Here is a 24,574-nt window from a genome sequence, read left to right on the forward strand (position 1 = left end):
AATATAAATAGCCCGGAAAGTGAAGGAGAACACAGTCGCCCAGATAGCCGAATTGGTAAGGCATTCGAGATCTAATCGAAAGGCGTGGGTTCGGTCCCCACTCTGGGCGCGTGTTTTTCTTTCTTTCTTTCTTCCTTATATTAAAAATAAAAAATAATAAAAAAAATATGAACTTCATTAACCATAGTAAAAAATAGAGCCAAACCACACCCCTATGCCTCCTTTGGCGTTGTAGACTGCCGACCTATGTTTCTGTATATATATATATATATATATATATATATATATATATATATATATATATATATATATATATATATATATATATATATATATATATATATATATATATATATAGCACAGTGGGAGGGAGACGATAGCGTTTGTCCAGTTTCTTAGATTATTTAATACCCAACAGTTTCGAAAGGAGGACCTTTCTTCTTCGGGGGTTGTCTTAGAATAGACAGAAAAACGCTTATACACATTTTGGATCCAAGGGCTTCCCTTTCTCCTCACCCTCGAAAATGAGAACTCTCGGAAAGAGTAAAAAAGCGAGAGAGTAACAAAAACATGTAACTATACTACAGAAGGTAGGAAAAGAGGAAGGGAGAGAGGAAGGTTGTAAATGGGAAGGAGGCACAGTTGCGGCATTGATAGACAGACAACAACAACCAATGTGCGTCTATAGAAAATGTGCGCCTACAGAAAAAACGGCGTGCTGCGTAGAGAGAGAAGAAGATACATAAATTTGGAGAGTCGAAGCTCGAAAGCCTGAACGAAAAGCCTCTGGATGGCAGAGAGGCATGCCAACCTCTGCCTACTGGTGGTCAATGGTAAAAAAAAACGAAATAAAAGTGCTAATTACTGCATTTAAACAATCGAAAATAATTGTCCATAAACGATCAAAAATAGCTTACAAATGGTGCAGATCGAGTCCATTGAAACGTGCCCAGCAACGTTCGTCGACGCATCGGCTTAGGTGTGGCTTCGCCGGTTCCATGCGTTTGCATGTGGTTTCGGCTTCTCGCAGCGCTCCTGCGTGATGTTGCGGCGCCACCGACAACGCCGACGCTCGCGCGACGCGTGAATCGCGTGTATGTGTCTGTGCGCGCGTGTATCGTTTTGCCTAAATGGGAGGGCGGCCGCTGGGACACATGAGTTATGATGGCAAACAATACAAGTTCTGGGGAGCTGGCTTATAATTGAGTTAAAGTTTAGAGAGTTTCTATGGAGAACTAACTGTAGAAATCAATAGTCTTTTGATGAGTGGATGAGTGGAAAATTGGGCTTTGATGAGTGGAAGCATAATGAACTTTTATGGTGAAGTCACAACAAAAAGTCTAGAGTCTTCATTGAGGCCTTGAGTTGTTTAAGTTCACAGAGCTTCTATGGAGAAGTGACGGCAGAAATTCTACAGAATATTCGTAGAGATGTTGAAGAGTTCGCTCTTAATGAACTTTTATGGGGAAGTCACGACAAAAATTCTACAGAGTCTTTATAGAGGCCTTGAGTTGGTTAAGTTCACAGAGCTTCTATGGAGAAGTGACGGTAGAAATTCTACAGAATATTCATAGAGATATCGATGAGTTCGCTCTTAATGAACTTTTATGGTGAAGTCACAACAAGAATTCTACAGAGTCTTTATAGAGGCCTTGAGTTGTTTAAGTTCACAGACATTTTATGGAAAAGTGACTGTGGAAATTCTACAGAATATTTATAGAGGTGTTGAAGAGTTTGCTCTTAATGAATTTATGTGGAGAAGTAGCTATAAAAATTTTGTAGATTTTTTATAGTGGCAACACCATAAGCTCAGAGTTCATGATGAGTTTCTGCCGTGTTTCTTGTGACTCCATAAGATCTCTATGAAAACTCTTCAGAAATTCGTAATCCATTTTTGTGAGGGGGCCTTCTTTTTACTGCAAAGCAGTATATGTCTAACCCCCCCCCCAGTTTTCATTCCGGTGTCATCGATTTACTCGGCACCGCACCCGTGTTCCTCCTCACCCCCGCTGACACATCTTCCACAACTATTTTCACCCTCGCTTCCACCGATGCCTCTTTTTCAAGTTGCGCAGTCGCCAGCTAACGGCTGTAGTGAGGTTATCAGATGATTGCGGAAAATAACCAGAAGCACGGATGGGCGTAAACAATGCACTGACGATTACCACACTGCCTGAGAAGAAATTTGTGCGCAGCACGAGCTGCAGTCTTCTCGGTCATGGCGCATTTATGCTGCGTCCCAGGAAGTGTTCGCGTGATCAGCGAACGTACGGCGGCGTGTGCTACTCTGCTGCTACCTCACAGTGCGTCGCCGCATGCGGCCAGCATTCTGCAAATCGTGTTCGAACCTCTCGCGCAAATGTCACGTGGTTCGGATTAGCCCCGGACAAGACAGAGGCGAGCGTGTTATTGCATATCGTGTTTGACCCTCCCACGCCGCGCAAACGTCGCATGGTTCGGATTATCAGAGGATGGAACAGCGTCTGGGGAAAGTGTCAGGGGGAGGGCGCTCCTTGGTGGCGACGCATGAGACATGTGTAAGGGATAGGCAGTGAGAGAGATGACGCCCTAGCCGCTCGTGTCGTACTCTACTTCACACTTCGCTAGACGCTCCTCCTTTCTTTCTTTCGTCGCTGCTGCGTTCGCTCACTGGGTTGTGCGGACATAAAACGCCGCTCCCGTGAAGCATAGGTAACGGATGCCTGGGGGAAGCCCTTTTAGGGGGAATCTCTTTGGCTTCTCCCTAAAACGACCGAAACCCGCCGTTGCCGTTTCCGGGCAAATTCACTTCTCCAAGTAGCTGCGATTTCCTCCCCTTAGAAGAGAAACTTCCCCAGATGGAACGCCGGCTTGAGCCTATATTTCTTTTTCAGCTTAGAAAGCCTTGCGAGCGATATTTGCGCCGGTGTCTTTCACGCCTTAGTATGCACCATCACCGGTTGCTGGTTTAGGCGTGCATGGTTTGCGGGTAGAAAGAGGGGGGCGTGCACGCACAGCTAGGCTACATTCCGCTAGCGATGAAATGCCGGTTGTGCTGGTAGAAGATGTAGATGCCCAAATTACACGGCTCAACGCGGTTAGTCGGCTGTCCTCCTTAATCGAGTGGTTCGGCTGTGGATTGATGTGCTACACAGACATCCTACACACATAGTAAGATGCATACGAGGGGGGAAGGAAAACGGACAGCCACATGTTTTTACGCGAGAATGGAGCTCAAGGGATTCCAAGTTCTAAATATTTATGGGACTGATGCATGCCGTTCGTCTGGAGGAAGAAGAGCAAAAAATTGAAGCGTTGGCCCGAACAAAAACGCGAATTTGCGCAAAAACAACGGTAAGCTGCTGGCGCCGCCGTTAACGCCTGAAGTTCAGCTCGTCGAGTAGCGGCGAATCCCTCCCGGATGAAGAGCAACTTGCCCGCTTGGAACACCGGCGTGAGCCAATATCACTTCTTCAAAGGGGTTTCAGGGGATATTTTCAACGGCGTATTTCACTTCAAAGCACTCGCACCTGACCGGTTGCCGGTTTATGCGTGCGCACGTTTGTAGTGGAGAATAGTGGGAGGGAGGACGTGGGGCGCGCACGCGCAGCTATAGGTTTCATGTCCGTACTGATGGATGGCATGTCCGTTGTGCTGGTACGAGATTTAAACGCGGACGTCAAACGGCCCAATGGGACATGTCCGGAGTCAGTGGTGAAGCAGATTGGGTTTGTGTGTTAGGCTATGTTCAGACTACTGACGCAAAAAGTAATCTATGCACGTAAAAAAGTGGCATGTAACGTAGTTCGGTTGGCTGCAGACGTGAAATGACGTCTTTCTTTAAAGTTATTACGACAGTTGCGGCAACAGTCTGAACCCGGCCCTACACAGTCAGATATTTACGACGCGGGAGGGCCACAGGCAGTTCCATGTTTATCTGCAAGAACAAAGCTCGGATCTTTCAAGGGTTCATACAGCCAATGGGCTAGGAAGTATTCTCTATCGCAAATTACGATAAACGTGTTTTGTTTTGTGCACTCCTTGGACTGCGTCGAGCTTTGCAGGTCATCCTCCTTCACAGAGTGGAAAGACGCTAATTTTTTTTTTTTTTGCGTGTATTTCGAACTCACTCGCCCCATCTTCCGCCTTTGGTTGCCACCACCGTCGTATACGCCTGCCCTCCGCTGGATAGTGTCTGGGCAGCGCCGTGACGTAAGAGCCGGTGGACCGGCGTTGCACGTCATTGCTACGACACCGTTGCCAGTGCTGTCCTGAGAGCGCGAAAAAGCCGCGTGGCATCCTGCACACATTTCCCAATATGTTTGTGACCACTGGGGCCTCTTTACTTCCATGGGTGACACCTTGCACCTGGGTAACTCAAGGGTACAAACCGCCAACTGTGGGTGTCGCCGCCTCAGTGACGCACCCGCTGATGTTTGTGATCAGGTGGAAGCAGAGTTTGAAAGCGGGGGCCCATAGCGAGAGGGCTATAGGTTTCGTCTAGACAACCCTTCCCGGGGACCGCATGTTCTCGGCCCCTCTTTCTCCTCGCAGCCTGATCGAGACGAGGCAGTACGTGAACCTGGAGAAGCTGTTGCACCGCCGCCCTCGCGGCCGTCGGGCAGCGGCGTCGCGGCCTCCTGCGTCATCCGCGTCGCAGCTGATGAGACCTGCAGCGCAGGCGGCTCTCAACGCTGTCATGAGGTTGCAGCCCATGCGCATGATACGCACCGCCTTCGCCGTCTCGGCCGTGCTCCGGTGAGTGTGGCTTCGGGGACAACGCTGCAGAAAGCGCCGATGAAGTGCGCACACCCACCGCCGGCCCACACATGAATCCCCCACAGTCATGGCTCCTATGTTTCTAACGCGCACTGAAACGCCACATGTACAAGAGGACTGACGCAGATCTCACGGTCCTTGAGATTTGTGTTGACAAGGGTCTAGTTTTTGCGCGAAAAGACAGTAGTGAAGATATAAGGCGTAGGTCAGTCTGAGAATGCAATGTAGAATTCGGTAGCTAGGCTATTATAGGGTTACGGCCGTTAAAAGCCCGCCCATGGGCGCTACCAAGGCGAAAGGGAGTTCCGATGCTGCATTGCTAGGAGAAACTCCCTCAGCAGACATGCTGGAGAAAACACCAGACTCTTGAATTCAGTGTTTTTCTGTTCACGAAACTCAGGCGTAACGCAACGGGAGGGGTTCATACGTTGCCGCAGCGGCCGCGCGGTGGCGCTGCAGCTGGAAGCGATGGGCCTGCGTGGCGCTGTGCGTCCTATAGGGTGCGGCGGCATGGGAAGTTTCTTTTGCTACTTCCAAATGATTTCCAGATGCGACGTTTTTGATTATATGTGCAGAAACAGTGGGCGAAAATGGCAAAAACTTGCTGCGCGCCGGTATGTCGCTTCGGCTAGACGTACGAGCGATGCGTTCTCGTCGTTTTGTACAGGCCGACCAGCGGAAGGGCATGGGTGCAATACCGCGACAGGAAGCAGGAAGTTCTAAACGCGTCGCTGTCTGTGAAAAACATTTTAAAGCCACAGGCGATGTTCGAAGTGGCGATTTCGTCGTAAAAGAAGACGTGTTGTCTTTAAAACGTGAAAATTCCCAAGCTGCGGCCCAGCTCCGTTCCTAAGAGCATGGAAATGTATCCCCAACTTGACAAGATTTGGGTCAATGTTAAGTAGTCTACTGAATAAATAGGAGGTGCAGCATCAATATGCTCATAAACGCACGTTCTCATTTGTTCGTTTTTTTAGCTGAGGTACATAAAACACGGGTTTGTTTCAGTCGATCAGGTGTCCCCACTGCTGCCTGCATTGCACTACGCATTGCAAGCGTACCCAAGTGGTGGTAGGATTTTCCCCAGAAGGTCACGCATTGGGAATATGGAGTGTGCATTATTAGGAGAAACGCTCCTGTAGTGCCTGCGTAACATTACCCCGTTGAAGTTGCATGCATGGAAATCAACACAGCTTGAAGTTGGACAGGGTTCCATTTTAGAAATCAGCCTGCATTCACGTGACGAAAGCTTCGTCCTTCCTTCTTTGAAATTTCGCCCAAGTTTTATGCAGTACTCAAGTTGACTTCGATAAACACGGAAAATACACAGCTTTTATTTTCTGTTCTGAAGCCGCGGCGAACTGCGGAGGCCTAGACGGCAGGATTGCATATAACTTGCGGGAACGGCACTGCCGCAGGTTTCGCTGCGAGGCTCCAATTTGCGGGTTTCTAATAGCGCTTTCCATTGGGCGAACAGGAGCACTTCTAACTGCACCCAAAGTGCTCTCGCGAGTTCTGGCGTCTTCCAGTGGTCGGGCAGGAGCAGGGGCGTTGTGTTTCATTGGTCGATTAGGAGCACTTTTTTGGCGCCGAGAGCAGCCGAGAGCAGTTCTAGGTGCTCCGTCGCCAGCGGCGGAGTAACAGGGAACGCCGAGGAAGTCGTATGACTTCTTTTGCGTCACTTCTGGTTTTATCCCCGGGTGGCGGAGGAAAAATGGCGGAATCCAGCAGCCGCGGTAGTCGCTCATTGCCTACGGCAGCAGCTAAGCGCGGCCGTCTGGACGAGGAATTGCTGCTACTTTTAGATGATGAAAGCACCACATATTCAAGCGCAAGCTCATCATCGGACAGCAGCAGCAGCGACGACGACAACGATTTGACATTGCATGAGTTTATGTTCGAGCACCTGTTCACCCCGCCGGAGCAGCGACCGAAGGTCTAGAGTCGTATCTGGAAAAGACGGCGGACGCTGTTATCGTCCGCAGCTAATTTTTGGGGAACACGATGGTGACCCCTTTATCATGAACATGAACATCCGCTCGGCTTCTTCATTCGTCGCCATGCGGAAGGCAGACACAAAACCATCGGCACGTATCTGGCAAAACTGGCGAGGAATAACTTCGTGCGGACATCACGAGCGCGCGAAATGCTCCGGGAAGCGAGCGCGGGAAACGTTTGGTCACATAACTCTTGACATCTCGCCCTCCCCCTCTTTTCACTGCTCCCGGAGCAGCGCGAATGTTTCATTCGCGGAACGAAAGCACACGTCCCCGTTACTCCCGTGTGCTGCTCTGGCTGCTCGCTCCACTTGCTCCTGTTCGCCCAATGGAATTCGCCATAATTCTAAGGCTTCAGCAGAGTCACAAGCCCAAGTGAAATAATATGTGTGCTTAAGCGAAGCCAAATGTTATGTTCCGCTGCACGATACAAAAAACTGCTGCAACAGGATGTACAGGTCCGTGGAGAAGCAAACGGAGCACGGGATCGGTGGCCGAGCTGCAACGCTGTGCCGCGTACGAGCACCGGTGGGAATAAGGCCACTGTAACTACACGGGCCTTAGGTGGGAACCAAAGAGAGGTGTTCAGCGGGCGCGTTCGCATTGCCCCCACCGCCCTATCTGATATGCTTCATCGCCGCTGTGCTGGCGCGGCAGGCCGGGCGTAACAGCTTCCAAAGGGCAGTGTTGGACTACACGGCGCGTTGGTTACGTTGCCGGTCGCAGCCGGTAGCAGTGGCCGAATCCGCTGCTTTTGGGTTTGTGTAAGCCACGAACGTTCGGATACCTGCCTTGTCGCGAGTGCAATTATTAAAGTATTCTTTATGAGCGGCATAGTATTGCTGATTTTTCAGGTTGCTGGCGGTGTGTTAATGCGACGCAAGACATTGGGCGAGTTGGTAGTTCATTTTAAAATAGCTACAGTTCGAAAAGAAACGAGGACACCGAGAAAGAAACTACGGCAGAAATAAATAAAGCCGACGAAATTGAAAGGCAGGGTAGTAAATATGTGAGCCGGGCGTCGATCATCTTGTCCAAAGACAGATTAATTTCCTTTCCAACACGCGGTGTACATCGGTTATGACATAACTTGGTGTCTGTGTAGATTGGGCCAAGTGCGTGAAGGCGTGTTGATGTGGTGGTGTTCTATCAGATATTATACGTTTGTTTTTTGTTGCTGTTGTTGTTCTATCTTGTATTATTTTTTAGTGGTGTTAACATGAATAGTGCGTATAAAAGGTGTAAAAGTTCTCATATTAAATTCAGTTGGAAATCAGTGCTCGTCCCGTCGTCTTTCTGTGTCCTTGTTTCTTTTCGCGCTGCAGATATTTTTAAACCGAACAGAAGCGAAGGACACGCATTCTGACATCGTACGAGAAATCTCTGTTGCCTCGGAACGTTTCTATTAAACTGGGTATTTTTTCAAACCCCCTAATACTATATGTTGAGCCGTTGATAATAGCGGATGAAGTTTTTAAGTGCGAATGCACTTCTTAAGCGACCCTGAATCACGCGTCCACCGCCGTCCGTCCGTCCGCACCACATACCCACTTAGGGCAATTGGCCAAGAAGAGTTTTTAAGTGCGAAAGCGACCCCACCACATACCCACTTAGGGCGATTGGCCAAAGTTCCTTCGCATCACCCGTGCATTCGCACTTCCCCATGCTCCCCTTCGGGGAAATGCGGGTGAATTTTTTCTGATAAACTTTAGTCTTACAAACGCACAAGCAGCAGCGATGTACCCTCTTCCACTGCTGCTGTTTTCCTGTCTGGGCGCGCCGCCGTGCTCTTTTTTGGTATTTTTGGAACTGAACGATTATGTGCACCTCGCAACGCTTGGAACATACATATAAGGATTTCGCCCTCATACTCCTCTCGCTGTGGGAAGGCGCTGCTGGCCTACGTCGGCCTGTTCCGCGGGAGTTCGTGAAGCGTGTTTCGTGTAGTGTCCAAATTTGCCTGGGCCGTCACGCCTTGCGCGTGCTTTCGGTGTGACGGTATTGCTTGCTCATGCACGTTGTGTTAGGAATGGCGTCGTGACGAGCTTCACTCACTTTTTACGTGGTACAATTTGCGCGTTATACGACTGCACTTATTCCTCAACTGCTCTTGAAAAACAGGCCGCGTGAAGCATCGCAGCTCCAGCTTCTCGGCTGTCAGACCAACTGGCTCTTTGCGTCCCTCAGAGCTGCGTTGGCTTGGCTCGTTCCATCCCGTTCCTCCGGATCTCTCTCGCCTGCTGCGCCGCAAGGCTGTGGGCGGCAAGGCTGCTGCTGTTGATGCAGACGGCAGAAAGGCAGTTGCCGTGTAAACCACACACTCTTAACAAAAAGCTCGTAAAAGGGTAGTAACGGCTGTATTTACTAACTCCTTATGGAGTTTACTACCCCCCTGAACGGTAGGTAGGTCCTACCACTAAGTGTGGTGTGGAACCGAGACCATGCACTTAGTAACTGCTGCTGGTTTGATACTAACATGCACTGAAGTAACAAATTCTATGAAATACTGAACATAATAACTACAGCTCTTTTTCCACACCAAATCACGATTCAAAAGTTTTTGCAAATCCACATGCTGCCTTGTTAAAATGCATTAAAATCACATTAAAATGCATAATTCTAAAATTATCGCTAAAATATTTGATTTTGACGACAGGCCCACCGACTCCCTCAGGGGACTTTCCGCTGCTGGCAATAAAAGCAAGAAGAGCAGATGTATTTCTAGGGTAACTAAGTAATACTCGCTCGCTTTCTCGCTCAATTCATTTGTACATTGTTCACGTGGGATATGTGCGTGTTGAATGTGTCTATGTCGCGCTGAGCACTCAGCAGATGCACATTGTTACGCGTATCTTTTAAATGCAGAGCATTTCTTTAACTCACGATGTCACCCGGCGTTGTCGGCGTGCCTCGGCGTCCGCAACAGCCGTTCCAGGTGCGCCCTCTCCCCCACTCCTCCTTTCCCGCATCACGCTACCCTCCTCGCTCTCAACAACAGGTCCACACCCCTCCCCCTACACTATATAAAAAAATAATACTTACCGCCGGCGCCTGGTTTCGATCCCACGACCCTGCGGACGGAACGCAAGGTACATGGTGCTCTACCCACTGCGCCACAAAGCCGACACAGAATGGAAGGCTACGAACGCGCCTTATATCCTTGACTCATTCAAACTACGTCAAGAAGCTGCTGATACAACGCATTCACTACCTGTGGGCGGAACGCGAGGTACATGGTGGTCTTCCCACTGTGCCACAAAACCGACACACAATGAAAGGCTACGAACGCGCCTTATATCCTTGACTCATTCAAACTACGTCAAGAAGCTGCTGATACAACGCATTCACTACCACCAACTCCCCAAAACACTAAACGTTAACGCAATACACCCACCCCCTATGCGACGCATTTACTCGAGTCCCCCTCGCGGGGAGATGGGCCGTTTCTTTTTACTAGGTCATGCATGACCAGTTAGTAAAAGCAACTACGTACCTAGTCAATACTGGGACAAGTAACTGATTAGTGTTCTGTTAGTAAGTGCGCCGACCTTTTTTTTAAGAGTGCACCGATGACATTCGAAGAAGTCTCGTGTGGAAGGTAGTGCGCTCATTTCACGCACCGTCACGAGATGGCCCCTACAGTCGCTGGTGGCGCCACCTTATTCATATCGCCCCATGCGGACCGTGGTTGTACCGCGATGTCATTGTTATCGCCATTTTTGGCCCTCTGTGCCTTCTGCTTCTTCTCTTCGTTACTGCGGGTGAGAAGCTCGGCCAATCGAACTTGTCGCTATTAGCGGAAACGGGTATTGCTAGTCCTGTTGGCACACCCAGGAACACCACTCCTCGTAGTGCGACATTTATGAGAGAAGAGGCAGGAGGAACAGGGCTGAAAAGTTAGGAGGGACCTCGTGCATGGGACATGACGTCGAGTGCTCCAGGTGCGATGACAGCGCCCCATGTCTGAACAGGATTAATGCGTAGATATTGCCGTTTTGCTGGGGCCAAATGCTACGACACGCCCACTCAATATTTCTCAGCAGCGCTTCCTTGAGGCGTTCCGAGGAGCTTTTGCAGTTACTTTGTTTTTTCCACTGGGGCTCTAATTGTGTGCGACCCTACGGCGGTAAAATTATCTGCGTGGTAGATCGCACGTCGTGAGCCCTGCCAGGCGATGGCACAATGCCGAAGCCGGTCCTGTCTGACCGCCAGCACGTCGATCGCGGTCCAAGCTGCCTGTTTTGGCATGTCTCTCGCGCTCCTTGTGAACTGCGCTTTCTGTCGCCACCTGGCTGGTAGGTAGAACGAAAATCTACAAAGGCCCACTGCACTGAAATTTCACCTCGACCAAATTCACTTTGAACGTGCAGTAGAGGTACCACCCAACCAACTGGGACGTGACTGCATGGTGGCCCTATGAAACGCGCTTCTAACTAGTTATAAGCGTTTAAAATAGCTCCGCCGCAAATGACAGTGCGCTTGCCGGCGGATCGCGCAAACAGCCATGCAGCGCAAGTGACATTACGGCCGGCCCTGCGCTTTTTTCTACAGCCAGCCAGGACAGCCGGTCGAGATACGCGCTGGGACAGCCTAGGCTGGACCAGGGCTGTGGTTCAGCCTAAGGAGTAGATACGCGGCCAATTTTTTTATTCAGCCATTTCGCCGCATGAAGAGACTTTTGTTACATTGGCGAAGGCATCACAGAACCGACCTACGTCGCCTGCGTCATGTAGTGGTTGCGTGATTGACAAGCGCCGAGCAGGAGAGCTGCCTCGGTGCTGACGACAAAGGGCCAAGAGCATAACTTTACTTGTTCAATTCATCGCGACTCGACAGTAGCGATAGTACATGAACAGCAGGCCGCCGGTGAGCTTACAGCATGTCAACGCTCTTGACGAGAGCCCGGAGCGGACTAGCTCGACTCACCGAAGGACACGAGAATTCATACACAAAAGTGCCAACGGTTCATGGCCATCCAGCGCTTTGCGCACTGCACAAAGAAGTACAGATGCACACGTTTTTCACGGGTCCCGTGAGAGGAGTACAGGAGATCGGGATGGAAAGGAGGGGTCCACGGGCGCACACAAACAACAACTCTTACAGAGCGATGAGTCAGCCGCCGGAAACGGCCAATCGAAGGGGTTCTGGCCGCGCCGTACTTTTCATGTTACAAGATCTAGGTTCTCCCGTCCCAGCATCGATGCTATGTAGGAAAGTATTTCGGCGCGTTGTCGAAGCCCGCGCACCGTGTTCACACGTTCACGCGCATAGACAGATTATTCTTAACACTGAGTACAGGTCCGTTGGTGTAGACACGACATACAAGGAAAGCAGTAGTGTACGACAATGTAGTTCTTGGTGGTGTTTGCACTAGGTGTAGTGCTGGGAAATATCCGCGAAAACGGAGGTGCACCGCCCATCATCGTCCTAACCATCAACAGGAACCGCAGCAAGAGAAGGCGCCTGTTTTCGCATTCACGACGATGGCTTGACTGCTCATCATTTGTTTATTCCACGTAAGGTCGCCCTTTGGTAAATCGATCAGAATCAGAAACAGATTTTATTTGTTCATCGATAAGTGAGTGAGTGAAAAACATTTTATTCAGGCGGTGAAGTGAGAGTGGTTCCTTATTCCAGGAAGCCATGTGATGAGCCGGCAGCCATCGCTCTGGAGGCCAAAAGTGTCTGGACGTCCAGATCACTGCTGGCAACCAGGTTCTCCCACAGCTCAGGGGTGGGAAGGGGGGATGGAAGAGGGGGGAGGCTGGGGTTGTGCTTGCACTCTAATATGACGATATCTATGCATGAGTGACAATACAGAAGGAGGTCCTAGTGGCAAGGGCTAGAAGGGGACCTCCTGTGAGTAAGCGCATAGTCAATGGTACATAAAAAATTGCAGTAGATCAAATAAATCAACAAAATTAACACATATTCGAGGGTAACAGGAGACAGGCAGTTGGATATTGACTATAATAGGTGCCAATGTGGTTACGACTGTAGAAAAATTCAAGAAGACCTCTTTTAAATACATGCAACGACGACGGCACTTTAACGTTAGTTGGCAGGGAATTCCAAAACACGAGAACGGCGAAGTGGGCAGTTTGTTTTCTATAACTATAGTGTGAAATAGGTAAGAGCAAATTATGATTGGAGGCAAACCTATTGGAATTTAAGTTAACAAGACTTGACCGAGTGAAAAAATTCAGTGGCACCATGATATGTAATGATTTAAAGGAGCCATAAGAGAAAATACAAGTTTCGTTCATTCAAAAGATTACCTCGTTAGAATCATACTGACACCACTTTTAACGTAAACTTCGCTCAAATAAGCTACATAATTAGGAAAAAAGGGAATGGCCATGAGACCCACTAGCTCATTTCCCGCAACAGAACCTATGACGTCATTCGAGCCAGTTCTACGATTGGCGGAGGCCGGCGAAAGTAAACGCAAATTAGGCAGAGCTTACAAGCTTGCCGAACGAGCTATTTGCGCTTAAATTTAGGGCACATTCTTTTTAAAGGCGTAGGAATGGTGGTAAGTGTAAGTTACGAAAGCACATGTAAACATATAAGCACCGCTTCGTACTGCTGTTGTTGGTACTGCGCGCACTATGCTTGTTTAGCTGCACAGAACTGCGGGGCTTTGGGGTTGTCTCAGACGACGCTGGCCGATTGATTGACGCGACGGTGTCTTACGTGAACATATTTGCCGAGCGAGCACTATGTTTCACGAAACCATTTTCTCCCAGAACGAAAAAAAGGCAGAAAACAACACGCCACGGTATGGTGGCGCCACCTAGGTTCAGTAACGTTAACAAACGCGCGAGTACCTCAGTGCCAGCGCCAACGTACAGGGTGGGACACCCTTTTAACGGTCCCGTGCAGCTGCAGTTGGGTCAATGTGCACAACGCGTTGTTCTCTTTCCCACGAGACCCAGCAACACAAAACAGATAAGATGATTCAAACTTCGCCAGTTAACCCCGTTGCGGCGATAATTTTAGCGCGGTTTTGATACAATGACTTGTTTCTGCAGCGAGCGAGTGGACCAAAATGGCGGCGCCAGCGCATACGTGTCTCCACCCTGTACGGCGGATGCGTGAATCAAGGGAACCTAGGCTGCAGAGCGGTCGGTTCCTGTGATGTCATTTGGGACCACGAAAACGCACTTTTGAGCGGGAAAATCAAAATTTTTACCTAATTTGATTAATTTCGAAGTGAATAAAGCATCGTTTGCATTCGGACAAGCGCTAGGGGCACTATAAAACACGAAATCTTTCGAATAACACAAACTTGCATTTTGCCTTCATGGCTCCTTTAAAGGAGCATCGACACCAATTTTCGGCGTTAATATTATTGCACAGTTCGCTTCCTTCACTCAACAGAATACCCTGGCTGAAATATGAGCGGCCTGCCACGCGAAGAACATAGTTTAATTGGATCTCAATTATTGCGCTGATGGAGCAGCGCGCGGAGCGGCACTCAGCTAATGGACATCAGCTAGACATGACCCCGTAAAGGCAAAAGAAGTGACGCGAAAGCGCTCGTCAAAAACTCGTGACGTCACTTCACGCGCGTTGCCCCACAAGCGGCGAGCGGGAGCAACACCCTCTCAAGCGGGTGCCGTGACGTCCGCGCATAGCGGTGAGGTCAGGCCGGGATTCTGTCATATGCGCCGTTCGGGATGAAAGCGCGGGAATTTGAAACAAACGATTTTCAGGCCATTCAATGTAATTAACCATCGCGCGCTGATATATTTGAAGTGCTGTTTCAGGTTCGCCAGACCATTAAGCATCGATAAAGCAATAAAAGTGTAACATAAACTTTTCGTGTCATTGCTCCTTTAAACAAGATTATCAGGTTATATTTGAATAATTCATTGATAGATAATATACTCAACCACCGAAGCACTGAAGAATCATGGGGGCGGAATGCACTAAAAGTTAATATGAGAATGTCCTGATTTTGGATATGTTGCAATGGCATCAAATGTAGTACGTCTTACCCCATGAAGATAAGCAGTACGTAAAATTGCTATGAATAAATGCATAGTAAATGGAAAGTAAAGTATATTTATTTATTTATTTATTTATACATACTGTAAGCCTAATTAAAGGCTCATACAGGAGTGGTACATTGCAAATATAAAAAAAAAATATGACACTTTGAAATACACATTGATACAGGTAATTCAGGACAGACAATAAGGACAGGGCAGATTCACAATTTCACATGTTCACAGATTTTCAATGACACTCATAATTACACAGTGACTCGATTTTTGCAACGAAGTTATCTACAGAACCAGCTTCAACGGCTTCACTTGGCAAGGTGTTCCATGTTTCTATGGTCAGTGGAAAGTAAGAAAACTTGAAAGTATTATTACGGGGGAGGAAAGGCCTGATTGGACAGCTATGGTTGGTTCTTCGCGAGTGGTGAAAAGGTGGTCGGAGGTAGACTTCTTTATCTATGTTTACTTTGCCGTGATAAAGGAGATAGATGAACTTTAACGATGCAACTCGTCGACGGTTTATTAAGGTGGGTATGCTCGCTTGATTGCGGAGTGCCGTTACGCTTTCGTGCCGTGAGTATTTTGAGTAAATGAAGCGGAGGGCCATATTTTGTATGTGTTCTAATTTATCGATGAGGTAGGCTTGGTGAGGATTCCATACGACACTGGCATATTCAAGGATTGGACGTACAAGCGTCAAATATGCTGCGAGTTTTGCTTTAGGGGGAGCCGCTTTAAGTTTTCGCCGCAAAAATCCCAACTGCCGAAATGCCTTAGCTGATATGTTTTCTACATGTACATTCCATTTTAAGTTCTTAGTAAATGTTACTCCTAGGTATTTGACACTGTCCGTTTGAACTAAGGTATGGCCTGATAGATTGTAATTAAAGCATAGATGCTGTCTTTTCTGTGTTATAGTGATACATTTAGTTTTGGTTACATTAATTTGCATCCCCCATTTTGTGCACCAGGCAGAAATATTAGCTAGAGAGGAATCTAGTTTAGTTTGATCTTCAGTAGTCCGCACAGTCGTGTAGATTATACAGTCGTCTGCGAACAACCTAAGTGTTACTCCCGGTTCAATGCACTCATGTATATCGTTGACATAAACAAGAAAGAGTATAGGTCCTAGAACGGATCCTTGAGGTACACCTGAGAAAACATCAAGATGGTCTGATTTGATATTTTTGATTTCTACATATTGGCTTCGTCCATGGAGGTAAGCTGATATCCATGAGACTATTTGGGAATTAATGCCGATTGCTTTCAGTTTACCAATTAATTTGCAATGGGGCACGCGGTCGAATGCCTTCGATAAATCAATTAGTATTGCATCTGTTTGTAGATTGGAATTAATTGCCGATGAAAAGTCATGCGTAATTTCAAGCAGCTGCGTTACCGTCGAGAGCCCTCTCCGGAAACCATGCTGTCTTTGGTAAAGTAGATTGTTTGTTTCTAGATATTCCATAATCGCTTTATTAATGATGTGTTCTAAGAGTTTGCAGCAGCAGCTTGTTAATGATATCGGCCTGTAGTTTTCTATTAGAAGCTTATTCCCGTCCTTAAGAGTGGGTTTTATTTTAGCGCAGAGCCAATCGAGCGGAAGCGACGCAGTTAACAGCGACGTTCTAAAGATGAAGCATATAAACGGTGCTAACTGTTCTGCATATCGTCGTAAGAATGAGTTCGGAATATTATCAGCGCCCACAGATTTTTTGGTGTCAATGTTCAGTAATAAGTTAAGAATGCCTGGTTCTGTAATCACGATGTCCGGCATCGCTGGCTCCTGATAACATATGTTGCGGTTTGGCACTGGCGTTCGCGAGAATACTGACTGAAAAAATGCGTTAAAAGAGTTGGCAATAACACGGGCATCCTGAACAACAGTTCCATTCACCTCCATTTTATCGACAGTGTGATCGCGTTTTGACAAATAGCGCCAAAATTTTTGAGGCTCATTATTCATGAAGCTTATTAGGGTAGTTGAAAAAAAGTATGTTCTAGCGTTTTTGAGCTTAGTGAGCAATTCACTAGAGAGCTGACGGATGGTTGCGGAGTTATCTTTGCGGTTGCGCATTCGTTGTATTTTTCGTTTAAGATGAATTATTTCACGCGTTATCCAGGGTGTTTCACGCTTCGTTCTCTTCATTTTGGAAGGAATGAAATGCTCTTCACAGTATAGTATTGCATGTTTCAATTTCTGCCACAAAGCATTTACGTTGTCACAACTATTGGTAGGAAAACAGTCCCAAATTTTTTCGAAATAATCAACTATGCTTGCATCATCAGCTCGATTATATATTTTAACCACTGTTTTTGAGTTACAACTATTACTTCTTAATCTAGGACCTTGAAAATATAACTTTATCAGTAGCATTTTGTGGTCAGATATTCCCTCTTCCAGGCTAATTTCGGAGTTCACAGATTGCGATACAAGCGCCAAGTCGAGAACTGAAGAAGAACTTCCCTGGATACGTGTCGGCTGTTGGACTAACTGCGATAATGAAAAACTAAATACTGTGTTTAGTAGTAATTGGCAGCTAGCTGCCTCCTTAGTACTCGTTGAAAAGTTTGTCCAGTTAATACCTGGTAGATTGAAATCACCCGTGAGTAATAATTTTGTTCTATCAGTTATAATGGTATTTAGGAAGTCGTGAAGTTGGGTAAGGTAATCAACAGAGGCGTTAGGACGCCGGTAAATGCCACCTATCAACACAGATGAATCGTTTATTTTAAGCGTGCACCAGATGCTTTCATGATTCGGTATACCTATTTCTTTATGAAAGTGTATTCCATGTTTTATCGCTATAGCCACACCACCACCACGGCCATCCCGATCTGAACGCAGAAGGGCATACGTTGCAGGCACAATTTCCGAGTCATGAATACCTGCGTGCAACCATGTCTCTGTGATTACGACTATATCAGGGTTGTACATCAGCAAAACTGCTTCCAGCTTATCCGTCTTATTAACTATGCTTCTAGCATTGAACGATAGTACACACAGCGGCACTTTTGCTTGGTTCTGTCATGCATTCGGTCTGGCGGTAGAAATAGCTTCATAGGGCCGTGCTTGGGTCAACAATACCCTCTTATTTTCGGCGGAATTCCATATGAACAAGTCGTCGTTCACTTTCAGCTTGTCGAAGACAAGTGTCACCTTGTCGCCTTTATCGCGATTAGTTTTAGCGGATTGCCATAATTTACTGCGCAGTAATCTAACTGGCCTTGAGAAGTCCTCAGAAATAGATATACTCGACTTCTTTCCTTTTAAGTTAGAGCAGTTTCGAAGGACACTCATTTTTTCTGTGAAGTCGTAGAATCGAAGAATTACAGGTCGCTGTTTTTCGTTATGTTTCTTTCCAATGCGGTGGACACGTTCTATGGATTTTACTTGAACACCTAGCATATCATGCAATATATTTTTCGTGACGCGCTGCTCTAGATCGGCATTTTTTTCGTCTACGGACTCATCTAGGCCAAAAATTACGATGTTATTTCTACGGCTTCTGTTCTCTAGGTCATCTACCTTCTTATTCAGTTGGGCGACTTCTTTACATTCTGCGTTAACGGATTCTTCACATTTCCTTACTTTGTCGTTCGAGTTCTTAAGTGCCGATAGCCCAGTTTCAACCTCTGAGAGCCTCTTCTGCAGGTCTTTCAATGCTGCATTGAATGAGAGCTGCGTCTCTTGAATTGCTGATATCGCTTTGGTCAGTTTGTCCAGAGGACCAGAGTCCAGAGAACCAGAATCCTGGTCCAGAGGACCAGGATTTTCTTCAACATCACCACTAAGTTTCAGCAATAAACAAATCACCCTTAAGCACTCAAGACAAGAAGCACTAACACACCGGGGGCTCGGCAGCACCACAAAACACAAGCAGTTGCTTTTAACAGAGCAACCGTGCTGCGACTTTTTACCAACCTGTACAAGGAGGAGTACTGGCGTAAGCATTGTGCTCCGGGCGGTGCCACCAAGCCCACTGAAGTGCGCGCGGGACATGTGCTGCCTTTTATGCTGCTCCGTGGACGTTGCAGATGTCGCTGGATGGCCGAAGGGTTGTTCCGATAGGCAGGCAGTAGATACGGTGTCCACGTGTGGCCGCGATAGCTGCGATGACGTAGGCAACACCAGAATAGCACGAGGCCATCGACGATGCGGTTTCACACTGGTAACCGATGCCACGTGACCAGCAGGCGCCGAGAATTCGCCATGGCCGTTTTCCTGAGCACCCAGCAGAACCTGTACAAGGAGGAGTACTGGCGTAAGCATTGTGCTCCGGGCGGTGCCACCAAGCCCACTGAAGTGCGCGCGTGACATGTGCTGCCTTTTATGCTGCTCCGTGGACGTTGCAGATGTCGCTGGATGGCCGAAGGGTTGTTCCGATAGGCAGGCAGTAGATACGGTGTCCACGTGTGGCCGCGATAGCTGCGATGACGTAGGCAACACCAGAATAGCACGAGGCCATCGACGATGCGGTGTCACACTGGTAACCGATGCCACGTGACCAGCAGGCGCCGAGAATTCGCCATGGCCGTTTTCCTGAGCACCCAGCAGAACCTGTACAAGGAGGAGTACTGGCGTAAGCATTGTGCTCCGGGCGGTGCCACCAAGCCCACTCTAAAAGGCGTGATTTGAGTAATATACTGATGCCATGAGCAGCTTTCGTCTTTAAATATGGGATATGCTGAGCATATTTGAAATGGCTGTCAAGAACAATTCGAAGAAACATGCATTGGTTGACTACTTGAACGGTATGATTGCTAATACTTATTATTGGTTCATGTGTAAGGTGCCGCCGACTCGAATTGAAGATCATGAACATTGTTTTAGATGCGTTAATATGCAAACAGTTTTGGCGGCACCATAGCAAAATGTGGTTAATGTTAAAATTATTTCGTTCAGGCAGTTAAGACATTTGTAAGTAGCTAATATTGTAGTATCGGCGGCGTACAAGGAGGGTTCGGAGAGGGAAACACAATTAGGCAGGTCATTGATGTATATCAAGTAGAGGAGAGGACCAAGTATAGTTACCTGCGGCATGCCTTTGTTTGTTGTTTTAAAGTTTGAAAAGTTTTGTGAAACACAGTCTGCTGTGATGCGTAGCTTTGAATAAGTGACAGAGCAGGTCCTACAACAGCTATTGCAGAAAGTTTATAAAAAGTTCAGAAAAATTTATCAAAACGTTATACAAAAATGTGATAAAGTTCCTCATGCTCGTCTATTGATGAAGCTTAGCCGGCTTAATATGCGTAGTACAATCATAAATTGAATTACATGTTTTTCCATCGTTACTAGTTTGCTTCAGTAAGCGATCAGTCTTCTGCTTTAGCAAAAGTTGCATCGGGCGTCCCTCAAGGCTCCCTACTTGGACCAATTTTAGATGCAAAGCATCTCTTGCTCTCGGCTCCGTCGTCCGTCGTCCGTCCATCCTCCAGCCCAGAAAGACACCGACAACACTGCCGCTCCAAGAGCCCTTTAAGGGGAAGCGTGCTCGTCTCGTGCCGGCCCTGGAAGACACCCGCAACACTGTCGCTCCAGCATCTCATGGTCGGGGCTATGCCCACCCACTGCGCATGCTCGGCTGATCTCGGGCCGGCCCAGGAAGACACCGGTAATACTGTCGCTCCAGGAGCCATTAAAGGGTGCGACACTACCGGTCGTTCAGCAAGCCGAGCATGCGTAGTGGGGGTGTGGACGGCGCAGCAACGACAGTGGAGGGACATAGCCCCGTCGCATCTAATAAAATTACACCATCTTCCCGTAGGGAAACCCTGAGTAGTATGCGAAACAGCCATGGGCTCAACGCAATTTCCCATATCGTAGTTCCGGTAAGTGAAAAGTGTGGTAGTTACCATGGAAACCAAACTGTAAATATAACGGTAGCTACGTACCTCAACCTACCGGAAACGACGAACTGAAAACTAATGGGCACTTGAATCGACCCCATGGCTGCTTTGCATACTACTCAGGGTTCCCCTACGGGAAGATGGTGTCATTTTTTATTCCTAATTTACATTAACGATATCAGTAAAAACATGTCTTCAGCATTTCAATTATTTGCGGATGATCGCGTTCTCTATAGATAAATAAATACCTCTGAAGATTATAATATTTTACAGGCCGACCTAAACAAAATTTCCCTTTGGTGCGAGAAATTGCAAATGGAAAATGTTTTTAAAACGAAAGCAATGACATTTACCAGATCTAGTAACATTCAGTTTACTTCGTATGTTATGAATAACTTGTGTATAGAAAATGTGACTGCGTTAAAATATTGAGGAGTTCATTTAGGTTCTAACCTTACATGGAATTGATGGAATTGGTGAAATAATTCCGAAAGCAAATAAAACACTGGGATTCATGAGGCGTGATTTGTATTAAGCCAATCACTATTAGCTTACACAGCTTTAGATCGTTCAAAGATGTAATATGCTCCTATTATATGTAATCCGATTGAGATGTACCTAATAAACAAGCTCGAGTGGTTACAAAACAAAGCAGCGTGTTTCACTACCAAGAACTACTCCAGAACATCCAGCATCATGGCTATCAAATATTCCGTCCCGTTACACTCCCTAGAAAAATGACGTCTACTGGCACTGCTCTTTCACTCCCACAGAGTGTATCATACCCCATCATCCTTCACCCCATCTCATATCACGCCGCCGCACCAAATTTTTCCCCGCCTCGACCATCCCTTCAAAGGCCGCCCCATGTTTTCTCGCACAAATCTCCTGCGACAGTCACCGCTCTTTCTGGCCATTTATCACTGGAGCAAGCTCTAAAAGAAATTGCTGCTAGTTTTGATCACGACTTTGTTGCCCAATTGAAGCGTAATTTGAACGCTCATGTCTCGTAAAAACACACCTGTGTTTCACTTCACAACATGAAGTGAATTTACAGGTTTCGTATTGAGTATTTTAAGTTTTGAATCCATTTATTTTTCCGGCTTCTTCCCTTTCATTATTCTTTTTTTATTCTTTCATAACCTGTTATATGTTGTAAGTTGCCTTGAGCTGCGAATTGTGTTTAAATGTCTCAAATATCTCGTTGTTATCCCCAACCTCTATGTAGTGCCCGCAAGGGCCTTTAGGGTATCTGAATAAAAAAAAGAGAATACTGTAAATTATCGAATCGGAAGCTTTTGTTAGGTCAATGAAGACGGCTCCAGCGCAATTTCCCGCATCGATTGCATATTTCCTTTTGTCAGTGAAAGACGATTGGCGGAGTGACCGGCGAGGAAGCCGAACTGGTGGTTAGATAGGGTGTTGAACTTTGATAAATACTTTTTTAAACGCCGAACAATGCCTTTTTCGATAATTTTGCTCAAAAACGGAAAAATGGAAATTGGTTTATAATTCGAGTATAAAGTTCGGTCTCCTTTTTAAATACTGCTGTTGCTTTGGCTCTTTTTATTTGGGTAGGAAATACGCCTGTTTTGAAAAAAAGATTAATAATGTGAGCAAGTTCACCTATCTGGTGAACTATCAATTCAATGTTGCAAGGGTTGATTTGGCCGAGGCCTGCACTTGTAATTTTAGTCTCTTTTATGGTATTGATGACTTTATCCGGGCTAGCTGGAAACAGAATAAATGACTGTAAGGAACGTTGGTGGCGCTGCTTAAGAATTACTGGCGCTTCAATAAAACGGCCTCCGCCGCCGTCTGCCGCCGTTCTCGTCACATCGTCCTCGTCACGCCGTCCTGGTCCACGTCTGCCGCCGTGCTCGTCGCAGACGAGAACGGCGGCAGACGAGAAGCGCCTGTCTCGTCTGCCACCGTTCTCGTATTTTTTGCGCTAAGTCGCCCATCCAATTACTGGCAAGCATGACGTATTAGAACAAAAAAATTCATTAAGCACGTTGGCGATATCTAAGGGGTGATTGAATACAGACCCTGATGACTGAAGCTCAGAGATAGGTGCCTCATGGTTATGATTCAGAAATGAGTTAATCACTTTCCATTGTTTCCTTACATCCGAACCGGCTTTCTCAATTTTCGCTTCATAATGTTTTCGTGTTGCTTCTTTCAAGTTTGTTTAGTACATTGCAATATTTGTTGTAGCGGGGCTCTGAGTTTGATTTTATACAGTTGCTTTTTAGTATTTGTATGCAAATGATCTTTTTGTGCATGCTTGTAAGTAAACTAGTCGTTAACCATGGGTTATGAGGAGCAGGGAACTTTTTCGGCACTTTGTAGCCACAGAAGACTCGTTTAGGCATTTATAATCAATGCAAACTGATCGTAAGCCTGATTAGCGTCATTCGATGTTTAAATATTAGACCAATTTACATTACTTACGTGGGTAAGGAACTGATCTTTATGTTATCCCTCTGTTAAATCGATTAGAGGTGGGTAGGTGACACGGATAACCGAAGACAATTAGATAATGATCAGCGATTCAAACATCTACGACTCTTCAGTGTTGAGGTGATATGAAGTTTGAAAATATATTGCCACGTAATTCCCGGAACATTTCAAATAGCATAGGACTGGATCACCTGGTAGTCAATTCATCGTACACTTCATCTATGGGTGCGTGCCTCGTAAGTGGGCGCGCACGGCAAGCCGAAGTGGCATTTTGACGAATTGAGATGAAGTCTAGCTCTGCGAAAAACTGCCAGGATGTCAGAGAGACGATGTAGGTGGGCCTCAAACGTGGGAGAAAAGAAGATAACGTCATCCAGATAGCATAAGCATGTCCATTTAAATCCATGGAGAAGCGAGTACATTGTTCTTTCGAATGTGGCTGGCGCATTGCAGAGACCAAACGGCATGACCTTAAATTGGTGCAGTCCCTCTGGTGTGACGAGGAAGAGATCGTCCAGAACCAGACTGGCGCGAGCTGCATTAGATGCCTTTGCTTTGGACTCTTGGAATTGAGCTGTAATTATCTGTAAATAGATCGCTTATTCAGATTTACTTCGTAACAATATAATCAATTAAAGTGCCCGCATGGCCAGCGACACATCTAGTGGGTAGAGCGGTTAAGGATTCGCAGCCAAATACAAAAAAAAGCAGTTGGTGTAATCAATGCATGTAGAACTTTCGTCGTCTAAGGTAATATCACCCATTATAACAACCTTATGCTTTTCAGATGAAATGGCGCTAAGAAGGTCGTTAAGGGTGGTACAGAAGTCCGACACCGATTATGATGGTAAACGATATATGCAACCTAGGATAATTTTGCCAGCATGAAATTGTAAAAGCCAATCTTCGAGTTCTATCCACAGCGATTCGCAATTTATCACGGGAAGTTCCAGATCAAGTCGTCTTTTGTATTTTATGGATGGTGAAGCGAAAACAGCCGCGCCCCGTGATTGCTGTTCGAGCGATAGTAGTATTCTTATGAATGCGATAGAGGGCTGCGTAAATTTGTATCATCAGGTGAAATCCAGGTTTCTGTCATGCAAATAAAACAAAAATTGTGCTCTATTGTTCACAGCAAAGCGTAAAGTTCGTCAGAATGCTTGTTTAAACTTCGGGCATTAAAGTGTATTGCAGATAAAGAAGGGTTACTTTAGGTGTATCTGGTGACTAGTATCTGGCCATGATGAAAGGAAATTGATAGTGTTATCACCTTGTCTACACGGTAATCACAGCTAGCGAAACGCCGAGAAATCTGCCTCGGATGCGATTCGAAACACGCGGCTGTCATGGGTCTATCTTACCTTAATTTGGCCATTGTCGGTCCACAGCTGAAGCCACCCTTTCTCTTCTTTGATTGCCAGAGCCTTTGCGAACAACCTCCTGTTATCAGGGGTCTGACGGTCGTTAGACGGGGTCATACGGGGTAGTTATCTGGTC

At 46.7% G+C, this 24,574-nt stretch overlaps 1 protein-coding gene across 3 annotated transcripts in view; it reads left to right on the forward strand.

Annotated features, from left to right (window-relative positions):
- Positions 1 to 24,574, forward strand: part of LOC144168741 (uncharacterized) — a 96,126-nt gene that overhangs the window by 54,351 nt on the left and 17,201 nt on the right. For all 3 annotated transcript variants that reach the window (XM_077697692.1, XM_077697691.1, XM_077697690.1), the window contains exon 4: positions 4,534 to 4,737. In XM_077697692.1, coding sequence (XP_077553818.1) covers positions 4,534 to 4,737 — 204 coding nt within the window. The remainder of the gene's footprint in view (positions 1 to 4,533; positions 4,738 to 24,574) is intronic.

The sequence above is a fragment of the Haemaphysalis longicornis genome, unplaced genomic scaffold (assembly GCF_048455015.1).
Source record: "Haemaphysalis longicornis isolate Haplotype H1 unplaced genomic scaffold, Haemaphysalis longicornis Haplotype H1 scaffold_2, whole genome shotgun sequence".
NCBI lineage: Eukaryota > Metazoa > Arthropoda > Arachnida > Ixodida > Ixodidae > Haemaphysalis > Haemaphysalis longicornis.